At 48.6% G+C, this 26,178-nt stretch overlaps 2 protein-coding genes across 2 annotated transcripts in view; both read left to right on the top strand.

Moving 5' to 3' along the window:
• Positions 1–26,178, top strand: part of LOC140422059 (uncharacterized) — a 222,637-nt gene that overhangs the window by 18,461 nt on the left and 177,998 nt on the right. The gene's annotated exons all lie outside the window — the stretch shown is intronic.
• On the top strand, positions 1,440–6,947 carry LOC140422042 (uncharacterized). The gene is made up of 2 exons (XM_072507020.1): positions 1,440–1,669; positions 3,902–6,947. The coding sequence occupies exon 2, from the start codon at positions 4,237–4,239 to the stop codon at positions 6,022–6,024; it is 1,788 nt and encodes a 595-aa protein (XP_072363121.1). The 5' UTR covers positions 1,440–1,669; positions 3,902–4,236; the 3' UTR covers positions 6,025–6,947.

The following is a 26,178-nucleotide window of genomic DNA, read 5'->3' as shown; positions in this document are numbered from 1 at the left end:
AACCAGCCCAATGTGATTCTTCGTTCCTGTGTTTACTTCCATTCTGTTCCTTTGCCTGACTGGCAATCCTTAACCCCAGAAGTGTATTTTGCAGTGATGGTTCTCTTGATGATATTCAGGACCCGATAAACCAAGTGACTCCTCCAAATCCTGAAGTGGCGTCAGGTTTTTTTCTGCAAATCTTCATCTAATATCCTGTAAAAGGAATTTACAAATGGAAATTGAGAACAGGCAATTCTAGTTTCCATCCAACACACTCTCCCTCCATTCTCACTCTGCTGTAATATGCATCCTCCTAATTCTCTAAAGGTGCTGATTCAGGCTGACTGACAGATCCCTGCTCCCCGTCTTGGAGAGGCCTTAAAATCTCCATGCAGACTGCCAGACAGAAATATGTCTATGTTACTGAACTCAAAATGTGTGGAACATACAGACTGGATTCACTTCCTTTCTCTTCAGCTGCTGCAAGTCACCAATGTCCCCTCAGAATGAGGAAAGAAATGGAAAGATAAAGTAGACTTGGAGCGGCTGCTGCCTCTTGTGGGGCATTCCAGAACGAATGAGAGGTAATAGTCTTACGGTAAGCGGTAGCAAATTCAAAACAGCTTTAATTAAAAAAAAATTTTTTTTTAAGCATACCCAATTATTTTTTTTTCAATTAAGGGGCAATTTAGTGTGACCAATCCACCTACTCTGCACATCTTTGGGTTGTGGGGGTGAAACCTACGCAGACACAGGGAGTAAGTGCAAATTCCACACAGACATTGACCCAGGGCCGGGATCGAACCCAGATCCTCAGCGCCGTAGGCAGCAGTGCTAACCACTGGGCCACAGTGCTAACCACTGGGCCACAGTGCTGTCCTATTCAAAACAGTGTTGAGGAGAAGCTGCTTCTCCCAAGGGCTGTGAATCTGTGGAATTCACTACCCCAGAGTGCGGTGGAGCTGGGACAGTGGGTAAATTTAGGGAGAAGTTAGACAGATTTTTAATTGGGTTGAAGGGTTCTGAAGAACTCTCAGGACGGTGGAGATAAGGCCAGGATGAGATCAGCGATGACCAAATGGCGGAGCAGACTCGATGGGCCAAATGGCCTAATTCTGTTCTTATATCGTATGAACTTCTGAAAGGGGGGGGCATTGATTTGCTCCCAGATGTTGCCCAGAGGAGGAAGTTTTAGTCTGAAACCCATTGTTTCACCTCCACATTGTGACATCACAAAGGAATTCATCCTCTAAATCAGCCAATAGGAATCCATTCGCTCCGCGGTGACGTCACTGCATTAGTGCGCACACGCCGGCGCGCGGACACGCGAGCGCCGCCCCCACCCTCTGTTCCGTCTCCCCCAACACATCCTCGAGACGGTTTCCAGCAACCGGCTGATAGTTCCGGCCGTCGGTGATCGCCCCTTCCTTGACCCGGGACTGCGCATGTCTCAGGGAGAGGGAATGATGCGCATGCGTCGGAGAGCTCACTTCCCCTGACCTTACCTCTCGGGTGTTGACCAATGGGAAGACTTGGAGGACCGGAAAGACTCTGCCCCTCCGCCAATCAAAGCTCCCCCATTGTCTCGATGCGAAAGTTGCACATGGAGGTTTGTGCCGAGCAAAGCTGTTGTTCCCCCAACCCTGAATGAGCTTGAGCTGCACACAGACTCCTGTCTCCAACATCTGTGAGTAAAACACTTTATTTTCTCACCCTTTCCATTTCTTTTCTCATTCTGACCTTCAATTGGTCACTTGCAGCAACTGAAGGGAAAGGAAGTGAATCCAGGGAGGGTGCAGACTCTGCAAAGCTTGGCCCAGGTCTCTCTCTCTCTCTCTCTCATAAAGACATTGACATCCTTTGCTCCCTCAGCTTGACACATTTATTTGTCTGGCTAAAAGGATGGTCTCTTTCCCAATGTTCACAATTAAAGGGCTGGTTTCCCCAGGAGATGACTGACATTTAAGGGGTCAGTAGACAGGCTAAATCAACTCAGCCAATTACTTCCCTGTCGGAACACTCTCCACCATCAGCAAAGTAATGGAAGGAGTCATCAAAGTCCTATTAAGTGGCACTTATTCTGCAATAACCTGCTCCAGCTCGCTCAGTTTGTGTTCTGCCAGGGTCTCTCAGCTGCTGACCTCATTACAGCCTTGGTTCAACCAACATCCTGGGGGTTACCATTGATCAGAAACTGGACTGGACTAGGCATATTAATACTGTAGCTACCAAGGCAGATCAAGGGCTGGGAATCCTACGGCGAGTAACATGCCTCCTGATGCCCCAAAGCCTGTCTACCAGACATCTACAAGCACAAGTCAGGAGTGTAATGGAATACACTCCACTTTGCTGGATGAGTGCAGCTCCAACAACACGCAAGAAGCCGGACTCTATCCAGACAAAGCAGCCTGATCGATTGCATCGCCTTCCACAAACATTCAAACCTTCCACCACCGACAAACAGTAGCAGTCGTGTATACCATTTACAGGATACACTGCAGTAACTCATAAAGATTCCTCAGACAGCACCTTCCAAACACACAACCACTACCATCTAGAAGGACAAGAGCAGCAGAAACCTGGGAAGCCCACCACCTGGAAGTTCTCCTACAAGTTACTCACCACCTTGACTTGGAAATATATTGCCATTCCTTCACTGCCCCTGGGGCAACATCCTGGAATTCCCTCCCTAACAGCACAGGGGATGTAGGGCAGCATGGTGGAGCAGTGGTTAGCGCTGCTGCTTCACGGCTCCGAGGTCCCAGGCTCAATCTCGGCTCTGGGTCACTGTCCGCGTGGAGTTGGCACACTCTCCCCGTGTTTGCTTGCGTTTCGCCCCCACAACCCAAAGATGTGCAGGGTAGGTAGATTCGCCACACTAAATTGCCCCTTAATTGTAAAAAATTAATTGGGTATCCTAAATTTATAAAAAAACAAATGGAAAAAAAAACAGCACAGGGGATGTACCTACACCTCAAGGACTGCAGCAGTTCAAGAAGGCAGCTCACCGCTACTTCGGAAGGGCAACTGGGGATGGGCAATAAATGCTGGCCTGACCAGCATTGTCCACATCCCGTAAATTAATTTTTAAAAATTTAATATTGGACAGAGATATGTCGAGTGTTGTTATATGGTATGTATTGTAGCTATTATTGATGGTTCTGTAATACAATACAGGTATTATTTCTACTTTTGTAAATAGTACTGTACCTACATTATATATTTCCAGTTATAGTCATTGCAGCACTGACAGAATCCATTTGGGAACTCAAGTCAATGCTGACTCTCTGTACAGCAATCCAGTCAGTCCCATTCCCCCTCGATATCCCTGTTCACCTGTAAGTTTATTTTCTTCAAGTAACTATCCTATTTTATTTTAAATTATTGATCATCTCGACTTACACAATCCTTGTGGAAAGTGAGTTCCCTGTCATGACCACTCCATGACTGAATAAAATTCTTCCTCCGAATTTCCCTATCTCTAATCAGTAAATGTACTTGTATGGAGATTCTCTACTCTTGTACAGGTTTTAGTGTGTTTCGATTTGTTGATCAGCACCTTCAGGAAAATTGGGAGGGAAAGTAAGTGAATACAGTCTGTTTATTACACACATTTTTCATCCAGTAATATCGACATATATCTGTCTGGCAGCCGGCATGACGATTTTCAGGTCTCTGTGTCCAGGACAGGAATCAGTGAGCTTGGATCTGTCAATCAGCCTGAATCAGCACCTTCAGGAGAATTGGGAGGGTGAATATTAGATACAGCAGAGTGAGAATGGAGGGAGAGTGTGTGAGATTGAGATTTAGAGCATTTCAGGGAAAGAGAGAGAAAAGAATGTTCGATAGAAACTAGAATTGTCTGTTTGAATTTCTATCCTGTACTGACAATGATTACTATTGTAAAATCTGTTTGCAGGAAGTTCGAACAAGAGGAGTTTGAGGCCGATATCTCAAACTAAATATCACATCAAGAACTGACTGAGTCACTCAATTCTTGGGATCATCGGCCTTTGAATCTAGAAGGAGAAATGTTTGTCTATTCTGTCTGTTTCAAGAGATTTTAAACATCAGTGTGTCTGGAAAAGCACTGAAACACACACGCACACCCGTGTGAGACTGTTACAGAGCACTGACTGTGGAAAGAGCATTAACCAGTGACACAGCCTGTAAAAATACTTCACCATTCAGAGCAGGGAGAGACTGTATAGGTGTTCTGTGTGTGGACGAGGCTTCAACTGATCGTCCAACGTGATGAGACGCAAAATGATCCGGACCATGGGGAAACCATGGAAATGTGAGGATTGTGGGAAGGGATTCAGAGCCCCGTGCGAGCTGGACAGGCATCAACGCAGTCACACTGGAGAGAGGCCGTTCACCTGCTCTCAGTGTGAAAAGGGATTCACTGACATTAGCAGCCTGCGGAGACACAAACGAGTTCACACTGGGGAGAGGCCGTTCACCTGCTCTGACTGTGGGAAGGGATTCACTCAGTTATCCAGCCTGCAGGGACACCAGCGAGTTCACACTGGAGAGAGGCCTTTCACCTGCATTCAGTGTGAAAAGGGATTCACTGACATTGGCAACCTGCGGAGACATGAACGAGTTCACACTGGGGAGAGGCCGTTCACCTGCTCTCAGTGTGAAAAGGGATTCACTGATATTGGCAGCCTGCGGAGACACGAACGAGTTCACACTGGGGAGAGGCCGTTCACCTGCTCTGACTGTGGGAAGGGATTCACTCAGTTATCCAGCCTGCAGGGACACCAGCGAGTTCACACTGGAGAAAGGCCTTTCACCTGCTCTCAGTGTGAAAAGGGATTCACTGACATTGGCAACCTGCGGAGACATGAACGAGTTCATACTGGGGAGAGGCCGTTCACCTGCTCTCAGTGTGAAAAGGGATTCACTGACATTGGCAACCTGCGGAGACATAAACAAGTTCACACTGGGGAGAGGCCGTTCACCTGCTCTGACTGTGGGAAGGGATTCACTCAGTTATCCAGCCTGCAGGGACACCAGCGAGTTCACACTGGAGAGAGGCCTTTCACCTGCTCTCAGTGTGAAAAGGGATTCACTGACATTGGCAGCCTGCGGAGACACGAACGAGTTCACACCGGGGAGAGGCCATTCACCTGCTCTCAGTGTGAAAAGGGATTCACTGACATTGGCATCCTGCGGAGACATGAACGAGTTCACACTGGAGAGAGGCCGTTCACCTGCTCTGACTGTGGGAAGGGATTCACTCGGTTATCCAGCCTGCAGGGACACAAGCGAGTTCACACTGGAGAGAAGCCTTTCACCTGCTCTCAGTGTGAAAAGGGATTCACTGACATTGGCAGCCTGCGGAGACACGAACGAGTTCACACTGGAGAGAGGCCATTCACCTGCTCTCAGTGTGAAAAGGAATTCACGCAAATTGGCAACCTGCAGAGACACGAACGAGTTCACACTGGGGAGAGGCCATTCACCTGCTCTCAGTGTGAAAAGGGATTCACTGACATTGGCAGCCTGCGGATACACAAACGAGTTCACACCGGGGAGAGGCCATTCACCTGCTCTCAGTGTGAAAAGGAATTCACGCAAATTGGCAGCCTGCGGAGACACGAACGAGTTCACACTGGAGAGAGACCATTCACCTGCTCTGACTGTGGGAAGGGATTCACTCGGATATCCAGCCTGCAGACACACCAGCGAGTTCACACTGGGGAGAGGCCGTTCATCTGCACTGTGTGTGATATGGGATTCACTCAATTATCCAGCCTGCTGAAACACAATGTCACTCACACCAAGAGCAGGCCCTTTAAATGCTCTGACTGCAGGAATGGTTTCAAAAGCTCACAGCTACTGATGTCCCACCAGCGCGTTCACACTGAGGAGAGACCGTTCAGCTGCTCTCACTGCACAAAGAGCTTTAGATCCTCATCCAACCTGATGAAACACGAGCGAGGTCACACCGGGGAGAGCCCGTTCACCTCTCCGACTGGGAAAAGATTCACTCGGTCATCACTTGCTGAGCCACAATGTCACTCACAGCAATGAGAGATCCTTGAAATGCTCTGACTATGGGAGTGGGATTACAAGCTCTAGGGTACTGATGTCCCACCAGCGCATTCACACTAAGGAGAAACTGTTCAGCTGCTCTCACTGCACAAAGTGGTTTCAAACATCATCCACATTGCGGAGTGTAGAAGCCAAGTATTTCAAATACAACTAGTATAGGTAAAAGATAGCTGTTTAAGCATAAATGTTGAGCCCCAGTTTTTAATACCCATTTATACAGCATAATTCATTTTTACTGAAGTCCGTTGTTCTGGCAAATGCATATTTTCAAAGACAGTGTGACATTAAAACAGCAAGATAATTTGACATTGCTTGTGCTAATTGTCAAGGACAGGGACTGAATACACAGCAACATTGTTCACAATGCAGATAACAGCTGGGTCAGAAAAGCTGATGTTGCACATTGAAGATGGACGGCTTGCCATCAAACCAAATGTGTTTGAGTCTAACCCAAACCAATTAGGATTATATTGGGGTGTAATTAGATGACTTAAGACAGATATGAAAGTGTATAACTAAAACGTTTCTCCCCGCCATTTTGGGTTTTGTTGTCTTTGTGAGTATTGTCTTTGTAGGTTTGGTTTTAGTGTTTAGTTTAGTCAGTTTTGTCCTTTATAGTCTCCATTTTAGAGATGTCTTTTGGGGGTTGTCAGTTTAACAGTCTGTGTCAGTGATGTTAGTCCACTTTTGACTTTGAGTTTTGCTGAAGATTAGCTTTCTCCCTCTCTTCATGTTTCATTGCCAGACTTTGACCTTTTAAAAGTTACTTTCGAGCTGTCTGCCTAAGCAAAGAAAGATAATGTCTGTAATTCTCTGAAAGCTTCGAATTGTCTACGAATTGCCTTTTAAATGACTTTCAAATTGTAATTAAGCGACTACAAATAAAACAATTCTTTTTGGCACCTGAGGAGTTTATACTGCAAATTTCTGCTGAGTTCCAGTATTCGCAAAGTGCTACTGATAACCGAATAGCAGAGATGATATAAATTCCTTCAACTATACACAGTCGAATAATACAAGGAATCGAACAACTTAACACAGTCTACAAATAGTACAAATCTTATAACTTGTCGTATTGCGCCAGGACTTGATTCATCAACTAAGCTTCCCCCAAACTTGGCGTAGTTCGACAGGTTAAGATCCCATAAATTATAGATTCCTTCACGGAGACACCAGCGAGTTCACACTGGAAAGAAGCCATTCACCTGCTCTCACTGTGGGGAGGGATTCACTCAGTCGTCCAACATGCTGAGACACCAAAGGGTTCACAAGTGATGACGGGTTGGATTCTGCTGTTATTCCTGCTGTTAATCACATCCAGGACTGAACCTGGAGTGGGTGGATGGGTTTGCCTCCTCTTCAAATCCCTCCCTGGGCCTACTTTCTGGCGCGGCCGGCCCCTGAACACCGACTCCATCTTTAGTCGGGGGCGGCGCGCTAAAGAAGTCCCCCGCGCATGCACAGGATGGCGCGGCCCAACTGCGCATGCGCAGGATTGAGCTGGCCCAACTGCGCATGCGTGGGTTGGCGTGGCGCCCATTTGGCACCGCAAAAGGAGGCTGGAGCAGCGTGAACTGCTCGAGCGCCGTGCTGGCTCCTATGGGGGGCAGAATCGTACGTAACCGGGCCCGGTTTGCGACGGCATTCATGATGGCGCGAACTCTTGGGCCCAATATTGGAGAATCGCCCCCAAGGTGTTCTGCATTAACCTTGCTTGTTGCTAAGGCTTTGCTACATTTTGTGAATGTTTCTGTTGAGGCTGCAAAACATTTTCATTACTAGATGTATTTGTAGAACAACGGTTTATTCATTACGAGGGCTTTTATGCAACTTTTCTTGAAACAGTGTTAGATTCGTACACATATTAAGTTGCTGTACTGCAATTCTCATTTTTAAAAATATATATATTTTATTCAAGATTTTTTGGCCAAACATAACAGTACATAGTGTTTCTTTTAAACAACAATAAAGTAATATAAATAACAGTGACCAGTTTTAAACAAATAAATAAATAATATATAAACAGAAACAAAAACAAAACTAAATGGCAACTGCCTTGTCAAAAATAAATACTCTCCAAAGATACAATCCAACAGTCCAATATACTTTGCCTATAACAAATGTCTATACATATACAATAGCATCCCTGAGAGTCCGTCCGGTTCCTCTCCGCCCCCCCCCCCCCCTGGGTTGCTGCTGTTGTCTTCTTCTTTTCCATTCCCTCTATCTTTCTGTGAGGTAGTCGACGAACGGTTGCCACCGCCTGGTGAACCCTTGAGCCGAACCCCTTAATACGAACTTAATCCGTTCTAACTTTATAAACCCTGCCATGTCGTTTATCCAGGTCTCCACACCCGGGGGCTTGGCTTCCTTCCACATTAACAATATCCTGCGCCGGGCTACTAGGGACGCAAAGGCCAAAACATCGGCCTCTCTCGCCTCCTGCACTCCCGGCTCTTCTGCAACCCCGAATATAGCCTACCACCAGCTTGGTTCGACCTGGACCCCCACCACCTTCGAAAGCACCTTTGCCACCCCCACGCAGAACCCCTGTAGTGCTGGGCATGACCAGAACATGTGAGTGTGATTCGCTGGGCTTCTCGAGCATCTCCCACACCTATCCTCTGCCACAAAAAATTTACTGAGCCGTGCTCCAGTCATATGCGCCCTGTGAAAAACCTTAAATTGTATCAGGCTTAGCCTGGCACACGAGGACAACGAGTTTACCCTACGTAGGGCATCAGCCCACAGCCCCTCCTCAATCTCCTCCCCCAGCTCTTCTTCCCATTTCCCTTTCAGCTCATCTACCATGATCTCCCCCTCGTCCCTCATTTCCCTATATATGTCCGACACCTTACCATCCCCCACCCATGTCTCTGAGATCACTCTATCCTGCACCTCCTGCGTCGGGAGCTGCGGGAATTCCCTCACCTGTTGCCTCGCAAAAGCCCTCAGTTGCATATACCGAAATGCATTCCCTTGGGGCAACCCATATTTTTCCGTCAGCGCTCCCAGACTCGCAAACGTCCCATTCACGAACAGATCTCTCAATTGTGCTACCCCTGCTCTTTGCCATGCTCCAAATCCCCCATCCATTCTCCCCGGAACAAACCTATGGTTATTTCTTATCGGGGACCGCACCGAAGCTCCTGTCTTTCCCCTATGCCGTCTCCACTGCCCCCAAATTTTCAATGTAGCCACCACCACCGGGCTTGTGGTGTATTTCTTCGGTGAGAACGGCAACGGTTCCGTCACCATTGCTTGTAGGCTAGTCCCCCTGCAGGACGCCCTCTCCAATCTCTTCCACGCCGCTCCCTCCCCTTCTCCCATCCACTTACACACCATTGAAATATTGGCGGCCCAGTAGTACTCACTTAGGCTCGGTAGTGCCAGCCCCCCCCTGTCCCTACTACGCTGCAAAAACCCCCTCCTCACTCTCGGGGTCTTCCCGGCCCACACAAAACTCATAATACTCTTCTCGATTCTTTTGAAAAAAGCCTTCGTGACCACCACCGGGAGGCACTGAAACACAAAAAGGAATCTCAGGAGGACCACCATTTTAACCGCCTGCACCCTACCTGCCAGTGACAGGGACACCATGTCCCATCTCTTAAAGTCCTCCTCCATCTGTTCCACCAACTGCGTTAAATTAAGCATCTGTAATGTACCCCAATTCTTGGCTATCTGGATCCCCAAGTACCGGAAGTCCCTTGTTACCTTCCTCAACGGTAAATCCTCTATTTCTCTGCTCTGCTCCCCTGGATGCACCACAAACAACTCACTTTTCCCCATGTTCAATTTATACCCTGAAAAATCCCCAAACTCCCCAAGTATCCGCATTATCTCTGGCATCCCCTCCGCCGGGTCCGCCACATATAACAACAAATCATCCGCATACAGAGATACCCGGTGTTCTTCTCCTCCCCTGAGTACTCCCCTCCACTTCCTGGAACCCCTCAATGCTATGGCCAGGGCTCAATCGCCAGTGCAAACAATAACGGGGACAGAGGACATCCCTGCCTCGTCCCTCTATGGAGCCGAAAATAATCAGACCCCCGTCCATTCGTGACCACGCTCGCCATCGGGGCCCTATACAGCAACTGTACCCATCTGATATACCCATCTCCAAAGCCAAATCTCCTCAGCACCTCCCACAAATAATCCCACTCCACTCTATCAAATGCTTTCTCAGCATCCATCGCCACCACTATCTCCGCTTCCCCCTCTGGTGGGGGCATCATCATTACCCCTAGCAGCCTCCGTATATTTGTATTCAGCTGTCTCCCCTTCACAAACCCAGTTTGGTCCTCATGAACCACCCCCGGGACACAATCCTCTATCCTCGTTGCCATTACCTTGGGCAGAATCTTAGCGTCCACATTAAGGAGGGAAATGGGCCTATAGGACCCGCATTGCAGCGGGTCTTTTTCCTTCTTTAGGAGGAGCGATATCGTTGCCTCTGACATAGTCGGGGGCAGCTGCCCCCTTTCCCTAGCCTCATTAAAGGTTCTCATCAGTAGCGGGGCCAGCAAGTCCATATATTTCCTATAGAATTCCACAGGGAATCCGTCTGGTCCCGGGGCCTTCCCCGCCTGCATGCTCCCAATCCCTTTCACTACTTCCTCCGTCTCAATCTGTGCTCCCAGTCCTGCCCTCTCCTGCTCCTCCACCTTTGGAAATTCCAGCTGATCCAGAAAGCACATCATTTTCTCCTTCCCATCCGGGGGCTGAGCTTCATATAATCTTTCATAAAATGCCTTGAACACTCCATTCACTCTCTCCGCTCCCCGCTCCATCTCTCCCTCCTCATCTCTCACCCCCCCCTATCTCCCTCGCTGCTCCCCTTTTCCTCAGTTGGTGGGCCAGCAACCTGCTCGCCTTCTCCCCATATTCGTACTGTACACCCTGTGCCTTCCTCCATTGTGCCTCTGCATTACCCGTAGTCAACAAGTCAAATTCTACATGTAGCCTTTGCCTTTCCCTGTACAGTCCCTCCTCCGGTGCCTCCGCATATTGTCTGTCCACCCTCAGAAGTTCTTTCAACAACCGCTCCCTTTCCCTACCCTCCTGCTTTCCTTTATGTGCCCTAATAGATATCAGCTCCCCTCTAACCACTGCCTTCAGCGCCTCCCAGACCATTCCCACCTGAACCTCCCCATTATCATTGAGTTCCAAGTACCTTTCAATACACCCCCTCACCCTTAAACATACACCCTCGTCTGCCAAGAATCCCATGTCCATTCTCCAGGGTGGATGCTGTTCTTTTTCCTCCCTTATCTCCAGGTCCACCCAATGTGGAGCGTGATCCGAGATAGCTATAGCCGTGTACTCCGTCCCCGTCACCTTCGGGATCAGTGCCCTTCCCAAAACAAAAAAGTCTATCCGTGAATAAACTTTGTGGACATAGGAGAAAAACGAAAACTCCTTACTCCTAGGTCTACTAAATCTCCAGGGGTCTACTCCTCCCATCTGCTCCATAAAGTCCTTGAGCACCCTAGCTGCAGCCGGCCTCCTTCCGGTCCTGGACCTCGATCTGTCCAGCCCTGGGTCCAGCACCGTATTAAAATCTCCACCCATTACCAACTTCCCCACCTCTAGGTCCGGGATACGTCCTAACATACGCCTCATAAAGTTGGCATCATCCCAGTTCGGGGCATATACGTTCACTAAGACCACCGCCTCCCCTTGCAATTTGCCACTCACCATCACGTATCTGCCCCCACTATCCGCCACTATGGTCTTTGCCTCAAACATTACCCGCTTCCCCACTAATATAGCCACCTCCCTGTTTTTTGCATCTAGCCCCGAATGAAACACCTGTCCCACCCATCCTTTGCGTAGTCTGACCTGGTCTATCAGTTTCAGATGAGTCTCCTGCAGCATAACCACATCTGCCTTAAGTTTCTTTAGGTGTGCGAGTACCCGTGCCCTCTTTATCGGCCCGTTCAGCCCTCTCACATTCCACGTGATCAGCCGGGTTGGGGGGCTCTTTACCCCCTCCCCCTTTGACCACTAGCCATCTCCTTTTTCAATCCAGCTCCTCACCCGGTTCCCACGTAGCCGTATCTCCCCCCAACGGCGCCCACCCGCCCCGACCACCCCACCCCATACCAGCTCCCCCTTCTCCCCAGCAGCAGCAACCCAGTTACCCCCCCCCCCGCTAGATCCCTCACTAGCGTAATTGCACCCCCCATGTTGCTCCCAGAAGTCAGCAAACTCTGGCCGACCTCGGCTTCCCTCCGTGACCTCGGCACCCACTGTGCGAGGCCCCCTCCTTCCTGCTTCCCTGTTCCCGCCATGATTACCATAGCGCGGGAACAAAGCCCGCACTTCCCATTTGGCCCCGCCCCCAATGGCCGGTGCCCCCAGCTCCTCATCCTCCCTCCCCAACTCCTCATCCTCCCTCCCCCCCCTCCCCCACGACATGGGGAAGAGGGAAAAGTTACAGGGTCGCAGGATTAACAACTTGGGAAATCATCTCTTCCCCCTTTTTCCCCCCTTCATCCCACATAATCACCCCACCACTTTGTCCCAAACATTCTTTTTCTAGCCCGCTTATTCCAGTTTCTCCTCGACAATAAATGTCCACGCCTCTTCTGCCGTTTCAAAGTTGTGGTGTTTCCCTTGATGTGTGACCCACAGTCTTGCCGGCTGCAGCATTCCAAATTTAACCTTCCTTTTGTGCAGCACCGCCTTGGCCCGATTAAAGCTTGCCCACCTTCTCGCCACCTCCGCACTCCAATCTTGGTAGACGCGGATCACCGCGTTCTCCCACCTCCTGCTCCGAGTTTTCTTTGCCCATCTGAGGACCATCTCTCTGTCCTTATATCGGAGAAATCTCACCACTATGGCTCGAGGAATTTCTCCAGCCCTCGGTCTTCGCGCCATAACTCGATAGGCTCCCTCCACCTCCAACGGGCCCGTCGGGGCCTCCGATCCCATTAACGAGTGCAGCATCATGCTCACGTATGCCCCGACGTCCGCCCCTTCTGCACCTTCGGGAAGACCAAGAATCCTTAAATTCTTCCTCCTCGCATTATTCTCCAGCACCTCCAGCCTTTCCACACACCTTTTGTGTTGTGCCTCGTGCATCTCTGTCTTCACCACCAGGCCCTGTATTTCGTCCTCATTCTCAGCAGCCTTTGCCTTCACGACCCGAAGCTCCTGCTCCTGGGTCTTTTGCTCCTCCTTTAGCCCTTCAATCGCCTGTAATATCGGGGCCAACAGCTCTTTCTTCACCTCCTTTTTAAGTTCTTCCACGCAACGCCGCAGGAACTCTTGTTGGTCAGGGCCCCATATTAAACTGCCTCCTTCCGACGCCATCTTGCTTTGTGCCTGCTTTCCTGGCCGCTGCTCTAGAGGATCCACCACAATCCGGCCACTTTCCTCTCCTTTTTCCATCCGTGTCCAGGGGGGATTCCCTTCTGGTTTACCGCACAGTGTTTTTAGCCGTTAAAATTGCCGTTGGGGCTCCTATTAAGAGCCCAAAAGTCCGTTCCACCGGGAGCTGCCGAAACGTGCGACTTAGCTGGTCATCGCCGCACCCGGAAGTCCAATTCTCATATTTTTATCTGAAACAATGACTTTGCCTTGTGGATATTCCATTTTCTGTCTGTATGTATACTGAATTTAAAGAATTATACTGCATTGATTCTTCAAGGTACCAATAAATCAGTGAAGCAATAAATCTGTAATCGATTAATGAGCCTCTTCCTTTGACCTAATGGAATCTTTAATTTTTCTTGTTAGCCACGGTTGCGTCACTTTTCCTGTTGGATTTTTGTTTCTTAAAGGAATCTATATTTTATGTAAATATGTGATAATTCCTTAAATGCGATTGTATCATTACACATTTTATTGTAAGTTCCTAATCAACTGCAAACAACTTGCCCCTCATCGCTTGACAGTTTCCTTCTGAGACAGAACCATGTAACCACCAAAGCCTATCTTCATCTAAACCTGCATTCTTTGGGGTTCCAAACAGAAACAGGAACTATCTGTCATCTACCTTCCAAACACCCTTTCACTCTGTGATCCTGGTGAAATTTGAAGCCAAGTATTTGCCACAAAGCTCAAAGAGCATCAGCCCACTGGAGGCAAAGTCGTGAGACCGGCCAGTCCAGCAGAACGAAACCCTCCGACCCTCCCCATTGACCAACTGACAGAATGAACACACTGCTGTTCTGGGTGTAATTGAGAGTAGCAACAATAACAGCAGAATCCAACCCCTGTAATCACTTGTGACCTTGTTGGTGTCTCAGCAGGTACAAGGAAACACAGAATCCCTTCCCACATTGAGTGCAGGTGAATGCTCACTCCCCAGGGTGAACTGGCTGATGTCTCCGCAGGGTGGATAAATGTCTGAATCCCTTCCCACACTGAGAGCAGGTGAACGACTTCTCCTCCGTGTGAACTCGGCGGTGGGACGTCAGGCTGGCTGATTGATTGAATCTCTTCCCACACTGAGAGCAGTTCAATGGCCTCTCCCCAGTGTGAACCCTCTGGTGTGTCTGCAGGGTGAATGATTGACTGAAACTTCCCCCACAAAGAGCAGCTGAATGGCCTCTCCCAGTGTGAATGCGCCAATGAGCTTCCAGTGCAGATGGGGCTTTGAATCCCTTCCCACAGTCCCGGCATTTCCACTGTTTCTCCATGTTTCGGGTCTCCTCGTGTCTCTCCAGGTTAGACAATTGAAGCCTTACTCGTACAGAGAACACGTGTACAGTCCCTCCCCGCTGTGAAGCTCTGTAACTGGTTGAAGCTTTTTCCACAATCAGTGCTCTGGAACACTCTCACTCGGGTGTGTGTGACCCAAAGAATCAAGTGACTGTCAGATCAAGATATGATGTTTGGGATTTCTGTCTGTAATCCCTCCTTTTCTAAAATCCTGGAAAAACAATTTACAAAATACATCACTTGTCAGTACAGGATAGAAACTCAGAACAGACAGTTCTAGTTTCCATGGAACATTCTTCCCTCTCTCATTCCCCAAAAGCTGTAAATCTCCATCCCACACACTCTCCCTCCATTCCCTGTATCTAATATTCACCCTCCCAATTTTCCTGAAGGTGCTGATTCAGGCTGTTTGACAGATCCATGCTCATTGCTTTATAATAATAATCTTTATTGCCACAAGTAGGCTTACATTAACATTGCAATGAAATAACTGTGAAAAGCCCTGAGTCGCCACATTCCGGCGCCTGTTCGGATAGACAGAGAGAGAATTCAGAATGTCCAAATTACTGAGGGGCTGGTTTAGCACAGTGGGCTAAAGAGCTGGCTTGTAAAGCCGAATAAGGCCAGCAGCGCGGGTTCAATTCCCATACCAGCCTCTCTGAACAGGTGCTGGAATGTGGCGACTAGGTGCTTTTCACAGTAACTTAATTTGAAGCCTACTTGTGACGAGCAATTTTCATTTCATTTTTCATTTCACCTAACAGCATGTCTTTCAGGACTTGTGGGAGGAAACCGGAGCACCTGGAGGAAACCCACGCAGACACAGGGAGAATGTGCAGACTCCGCATAGCCAGTGACGCAAGCGGGAATCAAACCTGGGACTCTGGAGCTGTGAAGCAACAGTGCTAATTACTATGCTATCATGCGCTTGAAGACAGAACAAATAGGAGCTGCATTTGGCCCATCAAGCCTGCTCAACCATTCGATGAGATAATTGGTCCCTCTACCTCAGCACCGTTTTCCCAGGTTCTAACCCTACAGGAGGCCAATAGATCTGCAACTCATTCCCTCAGGCCTGACCCTCGTACAATCTACCTGGATGAGGGAGGCAGAGCTACCCCCTTAATCCAGGGGCCTTTGTGACATAAACACATCAGCCCAAGTGTGGGTCGGGGACAGGAGACCTTTTAGGCGACCGCCGGGCCAAGCACATTGGAACCACCCAGGGGTTCGGCCCAAAAGCCTGGTCCCACTGTCTGTGCGGCGTCTGCACTTTCTCCCCGTGTCAAGCTGAGGGAGCAAAGGATGTCAATGTCTTTAAGAGAGAGAGAGAGAGATCATGGCCAATCTTTCCAGAGTCTGCACCCTCCCTGGATTCACTTCCATTCCCTTCAGTTGCTGCAAGTGACCAATTGAAGGTGAGAATGAGAAAAGAAATGGGAAGGGGAGAAAAGAAAGTGTTTTACTCCCAGTTGGAGTCAGGAGGAGGTTTCAGTGTGTGTGAAGCTCAATCTTCATTTGCCCAAAGTCCGCGATCTGATTGGCTGGAGGACCAAAGTCCTTCCGGTCCTCCAATTCTTTTCATTGGTTCAAACGTCAGCAGGAAGGTCAGGGGGGGTGGGCCCTCCGCACATGCGCAGTCCCGGGCCGGGGCGCCCCGGGCGGGGGGGAAGGGAAGGTCACTGACTGGGTTGTTCCCCCGTCAGACCCGCAGCACCGACCGGCGACACCGAGCAGGGAGTCCCGAGGCTCTCGGCAGCTTGACCAGGCTGCACGGAAAGAGCTGAAGCGACTCCCTGTCGGAAGGGAAGCCGCGCACCTCCCGCCAAACACCCGCAAATGTAAATATTTTTATTACTTTTCTTTTCACCATTTTTCAAACAATGAAACCAGCAGAAAAACTGGCGGGAAATGGGCCCAGAGAACAAGAGATATTGCCGCAGAAATACAACCAGACATTGAGAATTCATTCAGAACAGGATATCTGAGGGAGCACAGCCTCCAGGTGAAATGTCAGCAATTCAACACCCAGTCAACATGTTCACACAGTGAGTGGGGAAAGAGGGTTAGATTCTATAAAAACAGGAGGATAACAATGCAGCTCACACCCCCAAAGTATTGGCAAACTGAGTAACAACATAGTCAACTTGAAATGGATAAATTGAATTCGCTCATGGAAAGCCCAGTAGGAGCAAGCCAATGAAATTGAAACATCAGAATTTGAGGTTGGGGTCTCATCCGTTGCAGAATGGGGAGGGCAAATTTTTAAAACATAAGACAGGATCTGTACAAAATCAACTGGGAGCCGCCACTTGTAGAAAAATCTACTTCTGAGCAGTGGGATTCATAGAGAGCGCACATGGCGGCACGGTAGCATTGTTGCTTCACAGCTCCAAGGTCCCAGGTTCGATTCCCGGCTTGGGTCACTGTCTGTGCGGAGTCTGCACGTTCTCCCTGTGTCTGCGTGGGTTTCCTCCCACAGTCCAAAGATGTGCAGGTTGGGTGAATTGGCGATGCTAAATTGCCCTTAGTGTCCAAAAAGGTTAGGTAGGGTTACGGGGATAGGGCAGAGGTGTGGGCCTCAATGGGGTGCTCTTTCCAAGGGCCGGTGCAGACTCGATGGGTCAAATGGCCTCCTCCTGCACTTTAAATTCTATGATTCTATGTTCCCATGATAGTGAAAGGTGGGAGCAATAAGTCCAGGGAACCCTGGCTGTCAAGGGATATCCAGGGTTGGATAAGGAATTAAAGTGTCTTAACACAGATACCGCGGGCGCAAAGTGGAAGTCCAAGAGGAACATAGAAAGTGCAAAGTATTACTTAAGAAAGGAATTAGGAGAGCAAAGAGGGAGCATGGAAAAGCACAAAGAACAAAGAAATGTACAGCACAGGAACAGGCCCTTCGGCCCTCCAAGCCCGTGCCGACCATACTGCCCGACTAAGCTACAATCTTCTACACTTCCTGGGTCCGTATCCTTCTATTCCCATCCTATTCATATATTTGTCAAGATGCCCCTTAAATGTCCCTATCGTCCCTGCCTCCACTACCTCCTCCGGTAGTGAGTTCCAGGCACCCACTACCCACTAGCACTGTCGGGTAAAATAAAGGAAAATTTAACAATGTTTTATAAGAATATTTGGAGCAGGTGGTTGACCAGGGTAAGAGTAAGGACCAATGTGGCAATGTGTGCATGGAACTGGAAGATACAGGTGAGGTTTTAAATGAGTACTTTGCATCTGTGTTCACTGTGGAGAAGGATGATGTAGTTATAGAAATCACGGAGGCATATTGTGATTTGCTTGAACAACTTAACATTGAGAGGGAGAAGGTATGAACAGTTTCACCAGGTCTGAAAGTGAATAAATCCCCAGGGCCAGATGAGATGTATCCCAGGCTGCTGTGGGAGGCAAGGAAGAAGATTGCAGAGGCTCTGACAAAAAAATTTAAATCTTCTGTGGCCACAGGAGACGTGGCCTGAGGACTGGAAGACAGCTAATGTGCTATTATTCAAGAAGGCAAGTAGGGACAAACCAGGAAATTACAGGCCAGTGAGTCTAACTTCACTGCCAGGGAAACTACTGGAAAACATTCTGAGGGACAGAATTAATCTCCACTTGGAGAGGCAAGGATTAAAAAGGGAGAGCATGTCTTACAAATTTGATTGAATTTTTTGAAGAAGTGACTAGGTTATAGATGTAGGTCGTGCGGTTGATATAGTCGACATAGACTTTAGTAAGGCTTTTGACAAACTCTCACATGGGAGGCTGATGCAGAAGGTAAGAGCCCAGGGGATTCAGGGCAATTTGGCAAACTGGATCCAAAACTGGCTTAGTGGTAGGAGGCAGAGGGTGATGTTTGATGATTGTTTTTGTGCCTGGAAGCCTGTGTCCAGCGGTGTTCTGCAGGGATCAGTGCTGGGTCACTTGTTGTTTGTTTGTAGTACACATTAATGATCTGGATGTGAATGTAGGAGGTATGATTTGGAAGTTCACAGATGACACAAAAATTTGTGGTGTGGTAAATGGTGAGGAACAAGGCTTTAGATTACAGGACAATATAGATGAGCTGGCTAGATGGGCAGAAGAGGGGGCAGCAGGGTGGTGCAGTGGTTAGCACTGCCATCTCCCGGCGCCGAGGACCCAGAAACTATCCCGGACACATTCCAGAAATTTACTCCCTTTCTGACAGGTGCTTGTCTGTCTCTCCCAATCTGTGTGTCAGTTATAATCCCTCATTATTACTCCTCTGCCTTTGCTACACACTCGCCTAATTTCTGCCTTTATACAATCTAGCGCCTCAGAACTGCCACCAGGGGGGTCGATACTCAACACCCATTACAGTTTTAGATTGTTTTCTTCCTCAGTTCCATTCCTATGGTTTCCACTGGATGCCTTCCCCTCACTGTTTCCTCCCTCACCATTGAGGTGATAGTATTTTTGATCAAAGAACAAAGAAAAGTACAGTACGAAGTCTTACAACACCAGGTTAAAGTCCAACAGGTTTGTTTCGATGTCACTAGCTTTCGGAGCGCTGCTCCTTCCTCAGGTGAATGAAGAGGTCTGTTCCAGAAACACATATATAGACAAATTCAAAGATGCCAAACAATGCTTGGAATGCGAGCATTAGCAGGTGATTAAATCTTTACAGATCCAGAGATGGGGTAACCCCAGGTTAAAGAGGTGTGAATTGTACCAAGCCAGGACAGTTGGTAGGATTTCGCAGGCCAGATGGTGGGGGATGAATGTAATGCGACATGAATCCCAGGTCCCGGTTGAGGCCGCACTCACGTGTGCGGAACTTGGCTATAAGTTTCTGCTCGGCGATTCTGCGTTGTCGCGGGTCCTGACGGCCACCTTGGAGAACGCTTACCCGGAGATCAGAGGCTGAATGCCCTTGACTGCTGAAGTGTTCCCCGACTGGAAGGGAACCTTCCTGCCTGGTGATTGTTGCGCGATGTCCGTTCATTCGTTGTCGCAGCGTCTGCATGGTCTCGCCAATGTACCACGCTTCGGGACATCCTTTCCTGCAGCGTATGAGGTAGACAACGTTGGCCGAGTCGCACGAGTATGTACCGCGTACCTGGTGGGTGGTGTTCTCACGTGTAATAGTGGTATCCATGTCGATGATCTGGCACGTCTTGCAGAGATTGCCATGACAGGGTTGTGTGGTGTCGTTGTCACTGTTCTGAAGACTGGGTAGTTTGCTGCAAACAATGGTTTGTTTGAGGTTGCGCGGTTGTTTGAAGGCAAGTAGTGGGGGTGTGGGGATGACCTTGGCAAGATGTTCATCGTCATCAATGACGTGTTGAAGGCTGTGAAGAAGATGACGTAGTTTCTCCACTCCGGGGAAGTACTGGACGACGAAGGGTATTCTGTCGGTTGTGTCCCATGTTTGTCTTCTGAGGAGGTCGGTCCGGTTTTTCGCTGTGGCGCGTTGGAACTGTCGATCGATGAGTCGAGTGCCATATCCCGTTCGTACAAGGGCATCTTTCAACGTCTGTAGATGTCTGTTACGCTCCTCCTCGTCTGAGCAGATCCTGTGTATACGGAGCGCTTGTCCATAGGGGATGGCTTCTTTAATGTGTTTAGGGTGGAAGCTGGAGAAGTGGAGCATCATGAGGTTATCCGTGGGTTTGCGGTAAAGCGAAGTGCTGAGGTGACCGTCCTTGATGGAGACGAGTGTGTCCAAGAATGCAACTGATTTTGGAGAGTAGTCCATGGTGAGTCTGATGGTTGGATGGAACTTATTAATGTCATCGTGTAGTCGTTTCAGTGATTCTTCGCCGTGGGTCCAAAGGAAAAAAATGTCATCAATGTATCTGGTGTATAACATCGGTTGAAGGTCCTGTGCGGTGAGTAGGTCCTGTTCAAACTTGTGCATGAAGATGTTGGCGTATTGGGGTGCAAATTTGGTCCCCATGGCTGTTCCGTGCGTCTGGATGAAGAACTTGTGGTCGAAGGTGAAGACGTTGTGATCCAGAATGAAGCGGATGAGTTGCAGAATTGCGTCTGGAGATTGGCAGTTGTCGGTGTTGAGTACTGAGGCTGTTGCAGCAATGCCGTCGTCATGGGGGATGCTGGTGTAGAGTGCCGAGACGTCCATTGTGACGAGGAATGTTCCTGGTTCAACTGGTCCATGGGTGCTAAGTTTCTGTAGGAAGTCCGTCGTGTCGCGACAGAAGCTGGGTGTACCTTGTACGATGGGTTTCAAGATGCCCTCAATGTAGCCAGAGAGGTTCTCACACAGGGTCCCATTGCCTGAAACGATAGGGCGGCCTGGTGTGTTGGCCTTATGTATTTTCGGGAGGCAGTAGAGATCTCCAATGGGGCGTACGTGGGATGAGAGCACGTAGGGTGCTCTGAAGATCTGGATCCAAGGTCTTGATCAGTCTGTTAAGTTGGCGGATGTGTTCCTTGGTCGGATCTGCGGGTAACTGTCTGTAGTGTTCTTGGTAGTTCAGTTGTCGGTATACTTCTTTGCAGTAGTCGGTTCTGTTCAGTACGACAGTGGCCCCTCCTTTGTCTGCTGGTTTGATGACGATGCTGCGGTTGGCCTTGAGAGCGCGGATGGCGTTGCGTTGTGCTTGGGTGACGTTCGGGGCTGTCTTGTGAATGCGACTGATTTCTGGAACAGACCTCTTCATTCACCTGAGGAAGGAGCAGCGCTCCGAAAGCTAGTGACATCGAAACAAACCTGTTGGACTTTAACCTGGTGTTGTAAGACTTCGTACTGTGCTCACCCCAGTCCAACGCCGGCATCTCCACATCAAAGAAAAGTACAGCACAGGAACAGGCCCTTCGGCCCTCCAAGCCTGTGCCGACCATGCTGCCCGTCTAAACTACAATCTTCTACACTTCCGGAGTCCGTATCCCTCTATTCCCATCATATTCATGTATTTGTCAAGATGCCCCTTAAATGTCGCTATCGTCCCTGCTTCCACCGCCTCCTCCGGCAGCGAGTTCCAGGCACCCACTGACCTCTGTAAAAAAAACTTGCTTCGTACATCTCCTCTAAACCTATGCCCCCACGTAATCAGAAAGGCTACTCCACCCCCTCTGCCATATTCTCTGTGAACTTTATAACTGGTATATTTAGTTCCCAGTCCTGACCATCCTGCAGCCAATTCTCTGCAATAGTGACAACATCATAATCTTCAACTTGCATTTACGCCTGAAGCTCGTCTAGTTTATTCCTTACACTCCGTGCATTTGTCTATAGAACTCTTAATTGGGCTGTTCCCCCTGCCCGCTCCCCCAGCACTGCTTGTTTGTTATTTGCTTGTTTGTTACTTTTCACTTTTGCTTTAACCAGTATACTTCTGGATTTGTTTATTGTTACGTGTACCGAGTTACAGTGAAAATTATTTTTCTGCGAGCAGCTCAACAGATCATTAAGTACATGAGAAGAAAAGGGAATAAAAGAAAATACATAATAGGGCAACACAACATATACAATGTAACTACAAAAGCACTGGCATCGGATGAAGCATACAGGGTGTAGTGTTAATGAAATCTGTCCATAAGAGCGTCATTTAGGAGTCTGGTGACAGTGGGGAAGAAGCTGTTTTTGAGTCTGTTCGTGCGTGTTCTCAGACTTCTGTATCTCCTGCCCGATGGAAGAAGTTGGAAGAGTGAGTAAGCCGGGTGGGAGGGATCTTTGATTATACTGCCCGCTTTCCCCAGGCAGCGGGAGGTGTAGATGGAGTCAGTGGATGGGAGGCAGGTTCGTGTGATGGACTGGGCGGTGTTCACGACTCTCTGAAGTTTCTTGCGGTCCTGGGCCGAGCAGTTGCCATACCAGGCTGTGATGCAGCCTGATAGGATGCTTTCTATGGTGCATCTGTAAAAGTTGGTAAGAGTCAATGTGGACATGCCAAATTTCCTTAGTTTCCTGAGGAAGTATAGGCGCTGTTGTGCTTTCTTGTTGTTTTGTCATTAGCTGCAGTTTCTGACGTTAGGTTCCTGACTACCTCCCTATTTATCTTTTCCACGAGGACACTGGTCCCAGATCGGTTCAGGTGGAGACCGTCCCAATGGTACAGATCCCCCCTGTCCCAATACTGATGCCAGTGCCCCATGAAATGGAACCCCTCTTTCCTGCACCACTCCTTTAGCAACGTGTTTACTTCCCTAATTTTCTCATCCCGATGCCAATTTGCCCGTGGCTCGGGGAATAATCCAGAGATTATAACCCTTGAGAACCTGTTCTTTAATTTTGTTCCTAGTTTCTGATATTCCCGAACAGATCCTCTTTCCTAGTCTTGCTGATGTTGTTTGTCCCAATGTGGACCACAACAACTGGATCCTCCCCCTCCCTCTCCAAAATCCTTTCAAGCCGGTTAGAGATGCCCTCACCCTGGCACCGGGCAGGCAACATACCATGTGGGACTCTCGGTCCTGCTTCCAAAGGATGTTATCAGTTCCCCTAATAGAATCCCCAACAACTACCACTTCCTCCCCCCGCTTGAATGGCCTCCTGTACCAGGGTGCAGTGGTCAGCCAGCTCATCCTTCCTACAGTCACTGCTCCGATACCCTGCCCCTCCGAGTCCGCTCCCTGTAGACTCGGTTGTGAATCCCCGAATAACGTTTTTATACCCACAACTCTGATACTAAATCTCCGGGGTAAGGTTTTTATACTCACAGTTCCGGTACTCCGTCCTTCCGAGTCCGCTCCCTGGAGACTCTGACGAAATTCCCAAGATAAGGTTTTTTTACTGTTAGCTCACATACTCCGCGCCTCCGAGTCCGTTCCCTGGAGACCTTAGGCCGCGAATCCCGAGGTAAGGTTGTTATACTTATGCTCCAATACTCCATCCCTCCCTGGAGACTAAGTATGGGGAAGAGGTATTGGAGACGAGGTATTGGGGAATGAGAGAGGAAAGAATGTGATACAGAAACTAGAATTGTTTGTTCTGAATTTCTATCTGATACTGAGTTGACTTTGTAAACTCCTTTTACAGCTTATTACAAGAGGAGGAATTACAGACAGAAATCTCAAAACGTCACATCTCGATCTGAAAGAGCCACTTGATTCATTAGCATCTGAATATCATCGGCCTTTGAATCCAGAATAATTCATGTTTACCCGATCTGTCGGCATCAAAACATTTAAACCATCAGTGTGACTGGAAAAGCACCGAGACACACACACCCGAGTGAGAGTGTGCTAGAGCACTGATTGTGGAAAGAGCTTCAACCAGTTACACAGCCTGAAAAAACATCACATCATTGACAGCGGGTAGAGACCGTACACGTGTTCTGTGTGTGGACGAGGCTTCAACTGATTGTCCGACCTGGAGAAATACAAGGAGACCCAGAACATGGAGAAACCGTGGAAATGTGGAGTCTGTGGGAAGGGATTCAGAGTCCCATCTGCACTGGAAACTCATCGGCGCATTCACACTGGGGAGAGGCCATTTGCCTGCTCTCAGTGTGAGAAGGAATTCACTCATTTATCAAGCCTGAAGAAACACCAGCGAGTTCACACTGGGGAGAGGCCATTCACCTGCTCTCAATGTGGGAAGGGATTCACTGAGTTATCCAGCCTGAAGATACACCAGCGAGTTCACAGTGGGGAGAGGCCGTTCACCTGCTTTCAGTGTGAGAAAGGATTCACTACTTCACCGAGCCTGAAGAAACACCAGCGAGTTCACACTGGGGAGAGGCCGTTCACCTGCTCTCATTGTGAGAAGGGATTCACTACTTCATCGAGCCTGCTGATACACCAGCGAATTCACACAGTGGAAAAGCCGTTCACCTGCTATCAGTGTGAGAAGGGATTCACTCAGTTATCCAGCCTGCAGAGACACCAGCGAGTTCACACTGGGGAGAAGGCGTTAACCTGCTCTTAGTGAGAGAAGGGATTCAGATATCCATACACCCTGCAGGAACCCTAGAGAGTTCACACCTGGAAGAAGCCATTCACCTGCCCTAAGCAGGGGAGACATTCAATGATCCGTCCCAACTACGGAGACACTAGTGAGTTAATTCTGGGGAGAGACCATTCATCTGCTCTCAATGTGGGGAGGGGTTTTGTGATTCATCACACCTGTTGTGACTCCCAACAAGTTCACAATAAATTACAGATGTTGGCTCCGTTGTTATTGTTTCTGCTCTCACTGACATCCAGGACTGCATTTTGTTCATTCTGATATCTGGTGAATGGTGATGATTGGAGGGTTTCTTTCTGCTGGACTGGTCAGTCTAGCACCTCTGCCTCCAGTGGGCTGACCATTTTTGAGGTTAGTTGCGATTACCTGGTTCCAAGTTTGACGGGGAGCACAGAATGAAAAGGTGTTTGCACATTGGAAGATATTTAGTTCCCAAAGCAGCCATGTTGCCATTAAGATGCTCGTATTCCAAGCATTGTCTGGCATCTTTGAATCTGTCTATATATATGTTTCTGGAACATACCTCTTCATTCACCTGAGGAAGGAGCAGCGCTCCGAAAGCTAGTGATATCGAAACAAACCTGTTGGACTTTAACCTGGTGTTGTAAGACTTCTTACTGTGCTCACCCCAATCCAACGCCGGCATCTCCACATCGTGGCCATTAAGATGGGCTGTGGTGGTTACATGGTTCTTTTGCCTAATTTATCTGGGTGTTTCTCGCAGAAGGAAACTGTCATGGTATGAGGGGCAAGTTGTCTGTGGTAGATTGGGAAATTACAATAAATATATCACTGAAAGTGGCAACGCAGGTGGATAAGGAGCTAAGAAGGCAGACGGCATGCTTGTCTTCATTGGTCGGGGCTTTGAGTATTAAAATTGACAAGTCATGCTGCAGCTGTACAGAACCTTAGGCCACATGTGGAATATTGCCGACAATTCTGGTCACCACATTACCAAAAGGATGTGGAGGCTTTGGAGAGAGTACAGAGGACGTTTACCAGGATGTTGCCTGGCCTGGAGGGTATTAGCTATGAGGCGAGGTTGGATAAACTCGGATTGTTTTCACTCGAGTGACAGAGGTTGAGGGACGACCTGATAAGAGTTTACAAAATTATGAGTGGCACGGACAGAGTGGATAGTCAGCAGCTTTTTCCTAGGTTGGAAAAGTTGAAAAAACCAGGCGATATAGGTTTAAGGTGCGAGGGGCAAAGTTTAGAGGAGATGTGCAAGGTACGATTTTTACACAGAGGATGGTGAGTGCCTGGAACTCGCTGCCGGAGGAGGTGGTGGAAGCAGGTACGATAATGACGTTTAAGAGGCACCTTGACGAATAAATGAATAGGATGGGAATAGACGGATACAGACCCTGGAAGCACAGAAGGTTTTAGTTTAGACCGACATCATGATCCGAGCAGGCTTGGTGGCCGAAGGGCCTGTTCCTGTGCTGTACTGTCCTTTGTTCTTTGTTGTTCTTTGTATGACGATAGACAATAGACAGGCAACCACTCGCATTTTACTTACATAAAATATAGATTCCTTTAAGGAACAAAAATCCACCAGCAAA

Source organism: Scyliorhinus torazame, chromosome 5 (genome assembly GCF_047496885.1).
Source record: "Scyliorhinus torazame isolate Kashiwa2021f chromosome 5, sScyTor2.1, whole genome shotgun sequence".
Lineage (NCBI taxonomy): Eukaryota > Metazoa > Chordata > Chondrichthyes > Carcharhiniformes > Scyliorhinidae > Scyliorhinus > Scyliorhinus torazame.
This window is presented reverse-complemented; position numbering and strand designations above follow the sequence as displayed.